At 38.5% G+C, this 16,095-nt stretch overlaps 1 protein-coding gene across 2 annotated transcripts in view; it reads left to right on the top strand.

The window, feature by feature from the left end:
- Positions 1 to 2,638: 2,638 nt before the first annotated feature.
- onecut2 (one cut homeobox 2) overlaps positions 2,639 to 16,095 on the top strand; it is a 49,107-nt gene continuing 35,650 nt past the window's right edge. For both annotated transcript variants that reach the window (XM_042509089.2, XM_088071197.1), the window contains exon 1: positions 2,639 to 4,055. In XM_042509089.2, coding sequence (XP_042365023.1) covers positions 2,852 to 4,055 — 1,204 coding nt within the window. In that variant the 5' untranslated portion in view covers positions 2,639 to 2,851. The remainder of the gene's footprint in view (positions 4,056 to 16,095) is intronic.

The raw sequence follows: 16,095 nt of genomic DNA, 5'->3' as shown, positions 1-16,095 counted from the left end.
CGTTTTCAGGTAAAAAACTACATGTGGGAGATATCTGAGGTAAACTTAGGTACTTTTCTTAGTTACCTTAAGTCCATAAAGTCATGCATCTATGTGAACCTTTGGTTTCAAACAGGACACACACAGCAGGCTCGTGGTTGAAAGTCCTGCCGTAGTATAACTTTAAGACAAACAAGGTTAGTAGCCAACCAATAACGTGATTTTCCACCTTTAAAAATGCGATAAGGCGCAATTTTCCACCTTAAACAAAGCGATAACACGTGATTTTGCTCCTTAAACAACATGATAACACACATGATTTTTCATCTCAACAACACAATATAACACGTGTGATTTTCCACCTTAATATAACATGTGATTCTTCATCTTAACACAAACTATAACGCATGAAATTACCACCTTAACTGATGCTATAACATACCTGATTTTCCTCCTTAAACAACGTGATAACCCGTGGTTTTCCATCTTAACTAATGTAATAACACGTGATTTTCCACCTTAAGCAACACGATATAACACAAAATTCTCCACCTTAGTCAATGCAATATGACGCGTGACTTTTCCACCTTTACCAGCGTAATAACACAAGGTTTTTCCACCTTAACCAACGCAACAGCACATGTGATTTTCCACCATGGGAACTCTGCAACGGGACCCTATTTTGCATCAAAGGCATGCTGTTATATTGCATCTTGTCGGGCTGCGATGTGTTAATTGTATAATAAATTCTTACTCTTTAAGCTATGTTTATGTGCTGAGAGAAATCTGATAGTCATACTTTCAAGATTAACCAGTGTTGCATTTTGTGGAAAAAGGCAAGTGATGCTTTATAAAGAAAAATAAAACAAAACGCCCTCAGTGTTGGGGTTTTGTAGGTTTTGTTGCCTATCAAGTCAGTTCTGGTTTTATCGTGTGTTTATCGTGTGTCGTTTCCTGTCACCTTACTTTATCTCAATAATCAGAGGCAGCAGGTGATGAGATGAGAGCTGAGATGAGATCAAATTTTAATGATCCCTGTGGGCAAATTGCTTCTTTGCAGCAGCAGTAGAGGAGAACAACCAACATCCTCAGTTTGAGTCGAGTACAGCGAACGTGAAAATCTGCAGGATGTAAAGTTATCATTGACTCTTAACACGGACTCGAGCAGATGAAACCATCTCACATTCATTTCCCTTTGACCCCTAAAGTAGGCGGGACATTTTTCGTCAAGCTGTTTTGCAGTGATTTTACAGTGATTGTTGTGGATTTTGGGTTGTTTTTTCTTGGTTTTTTTTTGGTATGAATATCTATATTTAGTTTTCTGAATAGTTTTTGTTTCTTTTTTTATTTATAATTAAATAGAAATTATTCATATTATATTTTAATGCATTGCATTTTAATAAGGACACCGTGGAGTTAAAACCAATAATGTCCATATAAAATAGTTGAGGAAAAAAAACTCACCACATGGTCCATTTAGTAGCAGTTCTGGAGCTTTTGATCATATTTCATGATGAGAAGTGAAGATTTAAAAATGTTCATCTGTTATGAGCACTTTAAGGACATCTCGTCTATTTTATCTTAAAAACAAATACTCCATCTACATCTCCATCTTGTTATTAAGATCATAGGATATGATAGAGAGCTTTTCAAAAGCAACTAAATAGACCCTATAATGACCTTTGTGACGTTGTTTTCTCAGCTGCTGTGTCAAGAAAAAGCCAAAACATACTGTAATTATATAAAAATAACAATACTAAACAGTTTGTCTCTAAGATAAAGTTAAATGAGGACATGTTGAACTGAATTTTGGTCCCACATCTTTAATTATGTTTAACTGATAATTTTAGCCATTTTGCGTGCAATTCTAATACTATCTGATTATTGCAAAGGGAAAAAAATAATACCACAGAGCAGAATATAACACCTTGCACTCACATTTCATCCATTTTATCTTAAAATCATCAAAGCAATGAAGATCATGAAATATGATTGAAAGCTTTCCAAAAACTACTAAATAGACCTTATATTGGACTATGTGAAGCTGTTTTCTCAACTGCTGTGTCAAGACAAAGCCAAAAATATTTATGACTATCATAATACTAAATAGTACAAATTTGGCCCCACATCCACAGTTTATTCATCTTTTTTAATTGATAATTTCAGCCAATTTGTGTGCATATCTACTCTGATTTTTTTTAATAAAGGGGGGAATAAATGCCACAGAGCAGAACAGAATAAGACACCTTGCACTCACACTTCAGCCCTACAGAAAGTCACTGTAGTAATATTAGCATCGTTTCAAAGGATTACTACAATAATGATTTTTCGTTCAAATCCCACCCAGAGGAGCTCCACCGTGCACACACCGCTGCATGTTACCATGATGTGGATTTGCCAGCTGGCCTTTGCGCCACTCCCTCCACATCCCCACCGACCCCTCTGATTGGACCGCTGCACCGTCAGTCCGGCGGGTGACGCCTCTCCACCCGAGCCCGCTTCTCCCCCTCCTCCCCCCGCAGCAGGTTGGGTTGAGCGGTCGGCTAGGGGACCGTGGACAGCTCCCGTCTGAGGAGCAGAGTAACGCAGGAGGAGGAGAGGGCTGGATATGGGGGAGCCACCGCACAGGCCCGTACGATCGAGATAAAAACACTTTTTTTTTTTTTTTTAATGTGCGCCTACCGGGGAAAGTACACAAAGACACCGAGCTGGAGAGGCCTTAGGAGGACGAGTAAACACCCGAGGAAGTGAAGGGAAAGGGGGAACACGGCTACTGACCCATCCCGGCGCATCAGGGGAGAAGCAGCGAGAGAAAGGAGGAGAAGAAGGAGACATAATTCCGCTCGACCTGATGGACTGAGAGGACAGATGAATGAAGACTGCCTACACTAACGCCTATAGATGCCTGGCCAAGGACCTGGACGCGTATGCCATGAACACGGACATGACAATGGACAGCATTGGCAGCCTGCATGGCGGGGTGGCCGTGAGCTCCGTGGTCCCTGACGCGGAGCTGATGAGCGGCCACAGCCCGCATCACGGCCGCGGGAGCTCGTCGGGGGGACACGGGGCGGCGGCGGCAGCGGCGGCCACCCTGCGGATACACCAGGACCTGGCCGCCGCCGCCGCGTCATCCCGCTCGGCCATGGTGTCCGGCATGGCCACGATCCTGGACGGCAGCGGGGAGTACCGGCCGGAGCTGTCCCTGCCGCTGCACCACGCCATGAGCGTCCCCTGCGACACGTCCTCTCCCGGGATGGGGATGAGCGGCACCTACACCACGTTAACCCCGCTGCAGCCGCTGCCCCCCATCTCCACCGTGTCGGACAAGTTTCACCACCATCACCACCACCACCAGCGGCTCTCCGGGAACGTGAGCGGGAGCTTCACCCTGATGCGGGACGAGCGGGGGCTGCCGGGCATGAACAACCTCTACAGCCCCTACCACAAGGACCACATGTCCGGGATGGGTCAGAGCCTTTCCCCGGTGCTGGGGAACGGTCTGGGGTCCATACACAACACCCAGCAGGGTCTCCACAATTACGGCACCACGACGCACGGAGGCCACGACAAGATGCTCAACTTTGAAGCGCACCACACCGCCTCCATGCTGGCCAGAGGGGACCACCACCAGCACCGAGGCCTCGGCGGCCACACGGCCGGGATGATGCCGCACCTGAACGGGATGCATCACCCGGGGCACCCGGCCGTGTCCTCCGCGGGCCACCACCCCCACCCCCACCTCCAGTCTCCATCCCACGGGCCCGTGTTGGCTTCCACCCGGGAAAGACCGCCCTCCTCCTCGGGGACGCAGGGGGTGAACAGCTCGGGGCAGCTTGAGGAGATCAACACCAAGGAGGTTGCGCAGAGGATCACGGCGGAGCTCAAGAGGTACAGCATCCCCCAGGCCATCTTCGCCCAGAGGGTGCTGTGCCGCTCCCAGGGGACCCTGTCGGACCTCCTGAGGAACCCCAAACCATGGAGTAAACTAAAGTCAGGCCGGGAGACCTTCAGGAGGATGTGGAAGTGGCTGCAGGAGCCCGAGTTTCAGAGGATGTCGGCCCTCAGACTGGCAGGTAGGAGCCGAAAAACACGCTGCTGTTTGGGTTTATTTTGTGCGTCTTGACGCGAAGAGGAATTTAAATTGGGAAAAAAATCCCTAATTTCACTTTTTTTCTTTACTTCTGGCTTTGTTTTGGTGTTTCCTTGTGGCTCACCTTCTGCACAGCACTCCAATTTAGATGAATGAAATTTATTTAGAATCACTGGTGTTATGATTACCATTATTGATCAATAACAAAAAGGGATCGATGGGAAATGACAAGGTCACGGGATTTCCCTCCAACAGTCGCCTCTCTGTGCACAGTGCACTAACCTAGATTTTATTTTCCTGTCCCTGCACGTCAGCGGGAAAACACTTCACTCTGACTGTACATCGGTCAATAATTTGCTTAAGTTTTACCCAAATTAAGACTTCATAAGAAGAAAAGAGAAAGAGGTTTTGCTTTCATTAAAAAAAATCTTAACATTTGGAAAATTTACACAAAATGTACGAAATAATCCATCAATTATATGCGTCAAAGTAACCTTCAGGCTTAATAAAATTAAAGGGTGAACATGCTTATCTCAGTGCTATTCAGTGGCATCATGCTTTTTTGGGGTGACAGGGACACTGTTATCCAGCTGTTGATTTTATTTTCCTTTCCTGCATGTTAGTGGGAAAACACTTCATGATTTGTTCTAAATTTTACTTAAATTAAGACTTTATCGTAATAAAAGACAAAGGCCGATAAGGGCAGTGCTTTTGTTTAAAAAAATCTTAAACGTTTGAAAAGATGCACAAAATGTAGGAAATAACTCCTCACTTTTATGCATTACAGTAACCTGTTCAGACATGCGTATTCTCTGTATCTTTCAGTAGCACCATGCTTTTACTCTGTTACTCAGCTGGTGATTTTTATTTTCCTTTCCTGCATTTTAGTGGAAAAACACTTCACTTTAACTAAATAAATCTAAATTTTACCCAAAATAAGACTGAATATTAAAGAAAGAGAAAGACAGAAAGGGGCAGCACTTCCATTTTAAAATAACTGTTAATATTTGGCACAAAATTTAAGAAATAATTCTCTGATTATTGGCCTATGCGTTAAAGTCAATTGTTTCAGCTTATTTAAATAAAGGGGTGAACATGTTTATTCTCAGTGTTATTCAGTGGCATTGTGCTTTTTTTGGTGACTGGGACTCTGTTGCTCAGCTGTTGATTTTATTTCCCTTTCCTGCATGTTATTGGAAAAATACGTCAGTTAAACTTAATATTAGTTATTAATTCTGCTAGTAGTCATATTTATACCCAGCATTAATACCCATATTAAGACCTAAGGAAAAAAAGAGCAAAGGGCAGTGCTTTCATTTTAAAATTATTCTCAACATTTGCAAATTCTACACAAAATTTAAGGAAATATTTCATCCATCAAACACATTAAAGTTAACTTTTAATTAAATCAAGGGTGAAGTGGTTATTCTTAGTGTTATTTAGCGGTGTGATGCTTTTATTTCGGTGACAGGGACTCTGTTTTTTGGCTGATTTTTTGCTGCCATCATTAACCTGTTAGAGGCTTACTGTATTCTTAAGGCATTAGCAGGGAGAGAGGTGTGAGAAAGCAGGCGGAGCGGCTCAGAAAGAGGATTTGTGTTTGATTACGAGGAGCTCCGAGTGATCACAAGGCTGTGACATAAACATGAAGGTTTGGAGCATCAGTGGGTCTGGTGCCCCCTCTAGTGAGGAAGCTGGTTTCTGTCCCAACAACACGCCTCTATTGTCTGCAGGGGACAGCAGCAGCAGCAGAGCCACTTAAACCAGATCAGGTGGCTTTATGGAGCAGGAGTTTATTCTGTCCAGTTTCTATTATCTATTGTAACAAGAGCAGAGCTTAATGCTGCTGTGAGGTGTCTGGGGTGATGTTTAACTGAAGTGTTTTTATGCATTTTTTAATTCTTTAAGACAAAAATGACATGCAGAGAGAGCATGTTTGAGTTTTACTTGGTATTCTGTAAAGGAAAAAAAATAACCACCTGCATTATTGTTGGAGTTTAAATTAATTGGCTAAAAAGATTTAGTGGGTTTATTTGGGATTTTTGTATTGAGTTTTTGTAAATTAGCATAAAGAAAACATGAGTTCAGTTCAATTTAACATGCCAGTTTTCGCAATTCAGTTTCTTTCTTTCTTTTTTTTAGGATGTAAACAACTAAAAGAATCAAAAAAAGCAGATATACTAGGTAGCACAGATAATAAAAACATGAGGAGAAGGTGATCGTGTGTGTATGTAGGAAAGAGAGGAATGTTTGGCTAATTGTTGCTAAAACAGTTCATATATTTAAGTTTCTGGAATTAAAATGGATATTGTCGCTTTCTTGTGAAAATCATGTATTTCCAAAACTTTTCAGGAGCCAAGATAAACATGAGCTTTATAAATCTTTTGACATTTTTTAACAAAAGAAATGTTGGGTTTTTAGACCTTTCTTAGCCCATAAATTAACATTTGACAATTCAGTTTATCTCCAAAAAAAGAAAAAAAATCGAAATCATCACATGCAGATGTTCAACTGACAGCGAAAAATGTTATTTGCTCTATCTCATAAATACATAAGATGTATGAGGTCTATTAATTCAATTACTTAGAGGTAGTCAATAATAACATTTGTAACACATACATTTTAGTTATTCACGAATGACACAGAGGAGAGAGGTTTTGGGATATTTTGAAATAACAATTTACAGGCCTCAAAATTATTTTCCAGTTTAAAATCAGTTTGCTTCACTATCATTATTTTATGTACTTTGTTTCGGTACAGTTTACTGGGATTAGTATTTAACATGCACTGGCTTTTAACAACAGAGCATCAATATACACTCTCCATACTCCTATCTTTAGGCAAATGGCATGAAAAACAAAGAAATATGTATAAAATTGTATAAATGTGACATTTATTAGAGCCTCACAACATTTTATGTGTTTTCAGAACTAAATTAATTTGTAGCTGTCAGAAGCTCTAAAGACAGAAAAAAGGTTTAAAAAAATGTATCTGGACAAAAAAAATGTACAGATTAGATACAGGTGAAACTAGATTCGACTGTGTGGCAATGCTGGAATAAATAGTATACGTTTTGTCAAAGAACATCTGAAAGTATGTAAAATGAGAAAACTTTATTATAATCATCATCCAGTAAAAAACAATGATTTTGGAACAATGTTTTTAGCTTAAATGAAAGACTTAATGTTCCCTTATGAGTTGAGAACATTCTTGTACTTCATTTGCTGAAAAAACCCTTTAAAACTGGATTCTTTTATTTATTTAATTTTAATTTAATTTAATGTTTTAAGGGGAAAAAAATGAAGATTTTTTATTGCCATGAAGCTTAAAATAAAGCAGTTTTTTCTAATATTATGGCAAGTTTACATTATGGAGATATGCAGTTTTTTATTTGACAGTAATTTGCTTTAAATAATAATGTTACAGTAACTGAGTATTATTCCACTCATTTATTCATTCATTCAACATATGAACATGACATATCTAAATGATATATATAAATACTTAAATAAAGTTTCTAATAAGTTTTTTACTTATTAGAAAAAGCTGTGTATCCTACCAATGTTAAAAATGGAGGGTAATTATGCTTTAATTCAAATGACGATGATTCTATAATAACAGGAGAATTGCCTAATTTCTCAGCTTTAATGCTGCCATTGTATTTCATAAAGTATCATTCATTTTTGTATCAAGATAAAACAACTAGCATCACAGCCTCACAAATAAAAAGATCAAAGTAAGAAGAAAAACTATATACAAATAACAATTAAGCGAAAGCACATGCAATATTTTCCAATATTTGAGTAAATTTGGGTTAATTAAATTTATTTTTACATGCAAAAATTTTATTTTGCAAAGCATTGAATACTAAATATACTACTGCAATATCTTTGCATAGGGACTTTTAAAATATTACCCAAATAACTAATAACTATAAATCGATACATTTAATGAACTCATGGTGTCTTTGATTGCATTCAGTATAACTATAACTAATAATTATATTTAAATGTGTGTCTCCTTTATTCCCTAAAATAATAATAGCTCCAGTGAATAAAACAAATATTTTCAGCAATAATATATATCATATTTTACTATTATTCCTGAAACAATATTTTTCCTAACAAAATATCCACAATAACTTTATTTCCTATCATATCTTTCTATTTTTCCGACATTATACCTTAATGATTGCAGTGTGTTTGTGGTGTTTTGGTGAGTTTATGGAGACCTTGCTGTATCCTAAAGTCATATATCTGCCATGGTTTCATCTGACACGTCCTAATGTGCTGTCTGATATTTGGTGGCTGCATCATATTACAGTGTTTGCTCGTTATTTCTGCTCCGTATCCTTCTGAATTGTTCAGAGGTTTTCTGTGGTTGTCTCTGTGGTGTAAATGTAACATGGTTTCAAGTGGCTGAACAGTCTTTCCTGGATGGAGTCTAAGAAGGAATAATGAGTCCAAATAAGTGGTGTTTTCTTTTTCCCCCCAATTAATGGAGATCACAGCATGGACAGCTGATTCTCCCAAAAACATTGATTGGAGTTTTGCATTTAATTAGCCTAGATTCAGTGAGTGGATTTGGTCCGGCTCATATTTTAAGCGTGTGCACATGCTAACGTGGGTGAGGTTATCTCTGCAGGGTTTGACTGTTATTTCATCAGGAGGGGGTTGTTTGATTATTTTGAGGTGTTTGACGGTAAATGTCAGTGTGAAATGACATGAGTGACGGCGGGTGGAGGGTGGAGCTGCAGGAGAGCCGGGGGAGCGTTCATGTTACGCCGTGTTGGCCTGTGTGTTGTAAAACGTCAGCGTGCAGAAACACAGTGAACAGCTTCGTACTCATACTGCTGTCTGATGGAGCTGCACTCATCTGCTCTCACTCTCATTAGGAAAAATACTCGCTGGCTGCTGTATGATTTCTTTTTTAAAAGCCCAAATATCCACCGATCAAACCTGAATTCATTATTAGAGTTTGGGTAACTAGAACTTTTTGATAGGCTTCTAGTTCCAGTAGTAAATGATACTGTGACAATTCCTCATATGAAGCAATAAACACATTTTTCTACAAAAATGTTTCATTTAAGTAAGTAAACTTTAAGCTAGTCACCAGTTTAAGAGTCGAGAGTTTTGTTGTTTGGATGCTACAAAGAAAATGTGCTGTATTTTATTGATCAGATTATTTAAACCACACTTTGACAGCTGTTTCTGCACCAGTGCGTTCCCTTTTAACTTATGAATGTATTTGACTGCTCTGTGTTGGTTTCAGCTGGAGGTTTTGCTCGTTCTTTGTGATGCGTGATGGTTGTATTTGTCTGCTTGTATTTATTTTGTAATGATGTTTTTTGCTGCCCTCTTGGCCAAGTCGCCCTTGAAAAAGGTATTTTATATCGAAATGAGTCTTTTACCTGGTTAAATAAATGATATATATTGTTATTAATGCAAAAAAATAACTTTTCTAACCAACTAAGTCACTCTGCATGGACAGCAAGAAATGCTTACAATACAATATCATATAACAAATTATTTGTAGGCAAAAAAATTAATATGCAATCAATTAATACAAAGTTTCAGACTATCAACCAAACATTTACTCTCCTCTGCTATGTTTCTGCGTATATGAGACATGTAGCAAAATTTTCTCCAACTTTCTAAGTTGTTGGGACTTGAAGAGGCGTTTTCTATTTCCAATTATTCTGACACCAATTTATTGCAACATAAAGCCAGGAGCTACAGCCTGAGCTAACCTTAGGTCAATTAAAAATAAGAGATAATAACGTGTCACTTTACAAAATGTTATAGACACTTATCGAGTATATTTTGTCAAAGACAAATACACAATCACGCCATTATCCAGAGGAACAAATCCTGTGTGTGTGATTAAGGATGTTTTTAGCTTAGCTTAGCATAAAGACTGGAAATGGTGGGAAAAATGACTCAAACATGACTGCACATATTCAGTGGACCACATACCCAGTAAGTGAACCCAAAAGCTAGAAACGTTTTTCTTGTATGCACCAGGTGAGTTATTCTGATTGGACTGAATATGCACCGCCTTATGGTTCATTATAATACATCCATGCTAATAAGATATTACTATATGTGATCAAAGAGCTCCAAACTCTGTTTCTCACAATGAGAAGTTCTGCGTAATATGGCTTTAGAATAATATCACAATATTTTTAGGTTATATCGTGATACACAGTATTTATTTCAATAGTTTTAAATCTCCTCTAAACTAATGTAAACTACTAAAATGCAAAATTATTAAATAAAATTTTAAAAAATTACAGTTAGGTAGCTGATGCCATAAAATAAAGTTACATACTGTTATAATAATGTTTAGTAAAACACTATTAAATACACTTAAGTATGAAGTTAAATAAAGTACTTTTATGGTAAAGTTGAGTATAAGTTTCCAGCTCCTCCGTGTTTATTGGTTTTTGGTGACGTGCATGGTGTAGACGCCCCCTCAGCCACGCGGACGGACACAAAGCCTCATCAAACGACATTAACGAAATAAACAATATAACATAATATGAGACTATTTTTTTATCCTCAGATGATATATTTCATCACACGCACAGCATTCGAACAAAGCCTGTTTTGGCTAACTTCCCAAAAAAGACTAAACCCACCTCCCAGCTGACTACAGGATTTGTGACTATAAGCCTACAAAAAACTAATTTTAAGACAGTCTTAGAGTAGTTTTTCTCTTTTGATTGAGCAAAGAGTTTCTGCTTCCAGTATTTGTGCTAATCATGTAAATCAGACAGCTTTAACGCTGTTGGAGTCACGGCGCTTCCACGTTAATATATTTTTAGGTAAGAAGAGAAAATGGATTGTTTTCTTTCTTCCAGCTCGTCTCTGGAACTGTAATTGGCGTCCCGTGGTTTCACAGACAGCGGGTCAATATTGTCCAGGTTGCACATCAAAAACATGCTAACACATCTGTTTTTTGTGGGAAAAAAAAAAAAAATTAGTTGCCCTTTTTCTAAGCCAGGCATTACTTCTCTCTATGGTGACTTTAAAATGGTTGTACGAACAGAAGGAGCCTCAACTCCTTCATCAACAACGCTACAAGCAACCAATAGAGCTGAGGTCAAAGGTCAGAGCTGCAACACTCAGACAATAGATGGAGCAAATATTCCCCTGACCCCGAGATGAGCAGAGAGGAGAGAGAGGAGGCGCAGCGTGCAGGGGGAGGAAGAGATGAGAAGGCAGGGAGAAACGCTATTTTCTTTTGCTGTTACAGTACCAACGTTCATGTTCTGCACATTCACAACAAACAAATCCATGAGTATAAAAATCATGTGGTGAATTTCTCTCTTGGTTCTTTAAATTTACTTTTTTCCTTCTAAATCTACTAGATCATCAAAAACTCAAATAGTGCCTCTTTTTGTTTAAGTCATTTTTTAAACACAAATGCCAAATTAAACCTTGAGAATGTATTTTTTCTTCTACTAAATTCAATTATTTGTGGGTTTGGATTGTCACTTAGACAATACAAGATATTAGATTGAGCTTCAGGAAACTGAAAGGCTTTAACTGTTTTGAGCATCATAATGGCCGATCGATTAAACATTTAAAAGCTGAAACATCACTGTTTTTGTGCTGTCAGACGTCTTTCACGGGTATTTAATCTCTGAACCCTGAGCAAATTGGTTTCTTTTGAAAACACGGTGGGGGAAAGGCAATGAGCAACTTTGCTGGAAAATGTCCTACAAATTGCAAGACAATAGTAGATTTGGGGGAAAAGTTGGAAAATTACCATTAAAGTTATGTTTCAGAATAATAGCTTTTTTTGAGCATGTTTTCAAGTAATTTCTTTTTTTTGTTTTTCCTTCCCTCATGCTTGTGCTAATTTTCAGGTTATTTTTCTGGTAATTCTTTTTGTCATTTTTAAATAAATTTTGGGTTAGTTGCTCATTGCCCTCTTCCCATGTTTTTGTAAGAAATCAAGTTAAAAAGTTCAGGTTTTAAAGAGTTAATTAGCAATGAAAATGATCATTAGTTGAAGGTCTACTCTAAGAGTTATTTATATACATTCAAAGAGTGATTCATAGTAAAAGTATTTAGCACATACCATTAAAGACATAAATAATTATTTAGAGTTTTATCACACAAGGTAGAAACATTAAACCAGTCAGGGCGTTATAGAAAGAATCAAGGATGCCTGCAAGAAAATTTTAAGCATGAAATACTCAATTTTGTGCATTGTGATGATTTTTATGCAACAATTACGCATCAGCATTATGCATCAGTTCATGGTGTGAAATTCTTCAAATTTGTCAAAATTAAAGTCCTCTGGTACTTTCATGTTTTTATTTAGGGGAACAAATATAAATGGTCTAAACATTAAGGGAGACATGCCCGATGCGTTCCCCTTGAAATCTATACCAATAGGCAGAATTAACAATGACCATTTTCCAATAATTGCCAACTAGTTGCATCAATGAAAACTAGCACCAAAATCTGCACCAAAATCTCAAAAAGTCAACAAACGTGCATGAGTTGGACATAGTTGTACATGTTGTAAGTCGACTTGCTGAAATACTATTGCATCAACATTTTTGCAAAAAACATTAAGTTACCTAATCCTAGAAAGCATTATCACAGCCTCTGTGTTGACTTCTGATGTCCATGGTGGGACAAATCCATCAGACACTGCTGACTGCTCGGAGCAAAACCAGAACAATCCCTGCAGCTTGTTCATCATTTTGAAATAACACGTTCAACTATCACACATGGGTGTTATGTTTGGGTGATTTTTGCCAACCAAGGACTCAATGCATTGTTGAACGCTCCCTTTCAGCATTTCTATGTTATTGTTTTAGAAAGTCTTGTTTAAGTCCACATAAATCCACATTCTTTTAGCCATTTAGTCTCAGTTCAGTGTTGCCAAAGTAGGTTTTAAACAACATTGTCAGCAAAAAAAAAATGGCATTGGTTTCTGCAAACCATAGATTTGCACATTATTAGAGTCTGGATTAGTAGAAACTACATTTTAACAGTAGTGCATGTGTGGTGAAGTTTAGGCACAAAACTACTGGGTTATGGTTAGTAAAAGATCGTGATTTGACAAAAATTTCCAATTTTGCGGGCACAATCCCAGCTGGAAGAGCAGCAATGTCTCAGTAAAAAAAGCCTGTTTTTTGTGCCATTGTCCCTGCTGGAAAAACTGACAGGTCACCACAAAACACCCACAAATGGAGCCTAAAAAGCCCCATGGAAAAACAAAGACAGGTCGCTATAAAACACCCATGTTTGGAGCCTAAAAAGCTGCTGGAGAACACAGACAGGTTGCTACAAAACACTGTTTGGAGCCTAATAAGTAGCTGGAAAAACATAGACTTCTCACTACAAAACACTCACGTTTGGAGCATAAAAATCCACTGGAAAATCAGATGCTTGCTATAAAACACCTATATTTGGACACTTTAAAAACACAGACAGGTTGCTACAAAATACTAATATTTGGAGCCTAATAAGTAGCTGGAAAAACAGACGCTGTCGCTACAAAAAAAAAACAACATGTTTGAAGCTTAAAAAGTCGCTAAAACAGACAGATTACAAAACACCTTTGTTTTAGAGCCTAGAAAGCTGATGAACAAACAGTAATAGTTCTCCAAAATAACAAACAGTTTTGTTGTTTTTTGTTGTTTGTTTTGTTGTTTTTGGTGTCAAACAGTGGTTAGAGGTCTGCAGTTGCCTCCTTTAATTCATCACTTTAGAAATGTTGATATGACACGTATGAAATGCGGACATGTATCATATCTGTGGTTGGCAGAAATGTACAATTCCAAAATTTTCTTCTAGCAACCGAGCAGTTTTACAAGCTTTTCAATATAACTGTAAAAATTCAGCATTTTGAAAAATACCAACAAATGATATGCACATTACTAAACAGTATACTATGATAAAAGAGGCACAAATCTCTGTCTAAATGTTTCTCTGGAGTGTTTCCTCTGTGCCTCCTTCTCCTCCCTTCTCTGTGAATCTTTGTCTTTCTTTCGCCATCTCTGTCCTCTCTCTCTCTCTCTCTCTCTCTCTCTCTCTCTCTCTCTCTCTCTCTCTCTCTCTCTCTCCCTTTTGGGGGGAGGTATTATGTGATCGTCGGGGGAATTGAACACAAGAGCAGAGGCAGCAGCGGCCCGATGAATTATTGATGGGAATCTCGGCGTGACCCGCCTCGGTCTGCTCACTTCACTTCTTCTTCACCTCGCAGCCGGGTTAACCAGGCAAAATGGAGGGAGCGAGAGAGAGAGAGAGAGAGAGAGAAAGAGAGAGGGAGAGTGAGGAGGAGTCCATTGTTTGGTTGGAGGATGCTGCCTGCCTATGACTCCAAGTGAATTATGGATGAAAAGGCAACGATGCTCAAATCAGTGTTAGAAGAGAATAGCTCTTAGAGGAGCCATAGTCAGCACAAACGAAAAAACACACGAGAGAAGTACTCTAATAGTCGACGTGGTTAATTCAGTATAATGTATACTTTAAAAGCACTAATTCCAACAGTACACCAACAGAGTCATGTCATACTCATTTTAACACAAATACTGTTCTCACTGACATCAATTCAAACACTTCTACGCTGCCGTTTTTTGAAAATCGACCCTTACTAAAGATGTTTCACATTAAAAGCCTCCCGAAGATGGATTATGCAATTTTCATGGGGTTTGTTGACCTCCGGAGAATCTAGAAAAACACCAGACTTCTCCGATAATGTCCTGTCAGTCACAGAACAGAACGAGACCACTTAGAGTCAAATTGTGCTGAAAATCTGAATGACTGAACCTAAATATTTTCCATTTTATGCATCCTGCTGCAAGCAGACACAGTGCATTATTTATGAGCCGGACCCTGCTTTATGACACAGATTACCAGCAGTTACTCTGTGTGCATGCACGCGCGTGTGTGTGTGTGTGTGTGTGTGTGTGTGTGTGTGTGTGCGTGCGTGCGTGCGTGTGTGTTTGGCTTTTCAGTTTCAGACTGTGGGAATACAGTTTGTGTCCGTTTTCAGGGTTTCTGCTCCGACCTCCTGCATATTCACAGGCAGCTATTGATCTGTAATAATGGATTTCGGGCTGCTGAGAGGAGACTTTTGATGTTTGTTTGTGTGTCAGCGTGAGAAGATTTGACAGACACCGTTATCTCTGTCCTATTCTGTCGATAGCAGTTTTTGAGGCTGGAAAAGTGAGACGTGATGACTAAGTGTGTTTACAGGTTTTGTGGAGTGCATCTGCAAATGTGAAAATAGCTGCATAAAAAAATCAGTGGCTGGTAGTATCCTAACAGACCTAAATCTCTGACTCAACTCGTGTTTTTTTGGAAGAATGTCCTTTATTTTATAATTTAGGTGTTAGGAAATGTTGCTACATTTTAGTCAGTGAACAACAATATAAAAATAATGAATCTGTATGTGGCTATCATATCTGCATCAGGAAAAAATATATATGTTTATGTGAAAGCAAATGATATTAGAAGCATTCTGGTTTCCGTTTCCAATAATTATTGACCAATCACGTTTGAGCGGGCTTTGGTTGCATGCAGGTAAACAGTCCGTTTCGAGCAAAGAGGAATGCATCGATTGGCTATCATCTATTGATGAGATGGGCTTTTTACAAACTTTTTAAAAATGTATCTGCCTTCATATGCAGATCAATGAAAATATAACTATTGAATCTACGTAATTTACTTTTTAATCAAGTTGGCATTTCCACTGGTGCTCCTGACACCAAATGTGGGTATTTTTGACAACACATTGCAGCATTTCCACTCGTGTTTGTGCTACTGTACGCGTTATTTTTGCCACCCATGGCTGTGTTTCCAGCAGCAATTGTGCCACTTAACATAGGTGTTTATAACAACACATCTTGGCAATTTTGTGCCAATAAATGTGGGTATTTAAAACCAAAATATGCTATTTTCCTCAACATACTACACATTTAACACAGCCCTGTTACGTTTCAACATATCCGCTACATAAAAATGTACAAATGTAACATATCCGTGGTTTACAGA

The sequence above is a fragment of the Plectropomus leopardus genome, chromosome 20 (assembly GCF_026936395.1).
Source record: "Plectropomus leopardus strain MGB_pleo_1.0 chromosome 20, ASM2693639v1, whole genome shotgun sequence".
Taxonomy (NCBI): Eukaryota; Metazoa; Chordata; class Actinopteri; order Perciformes; family Serranidae; genus Plectropomus; species Plectropomus leopardus.
Note: the sequence above shows the minus strand (reverse complement) of the source record. Positions and strands in the feature narration are given on the sequence as shown.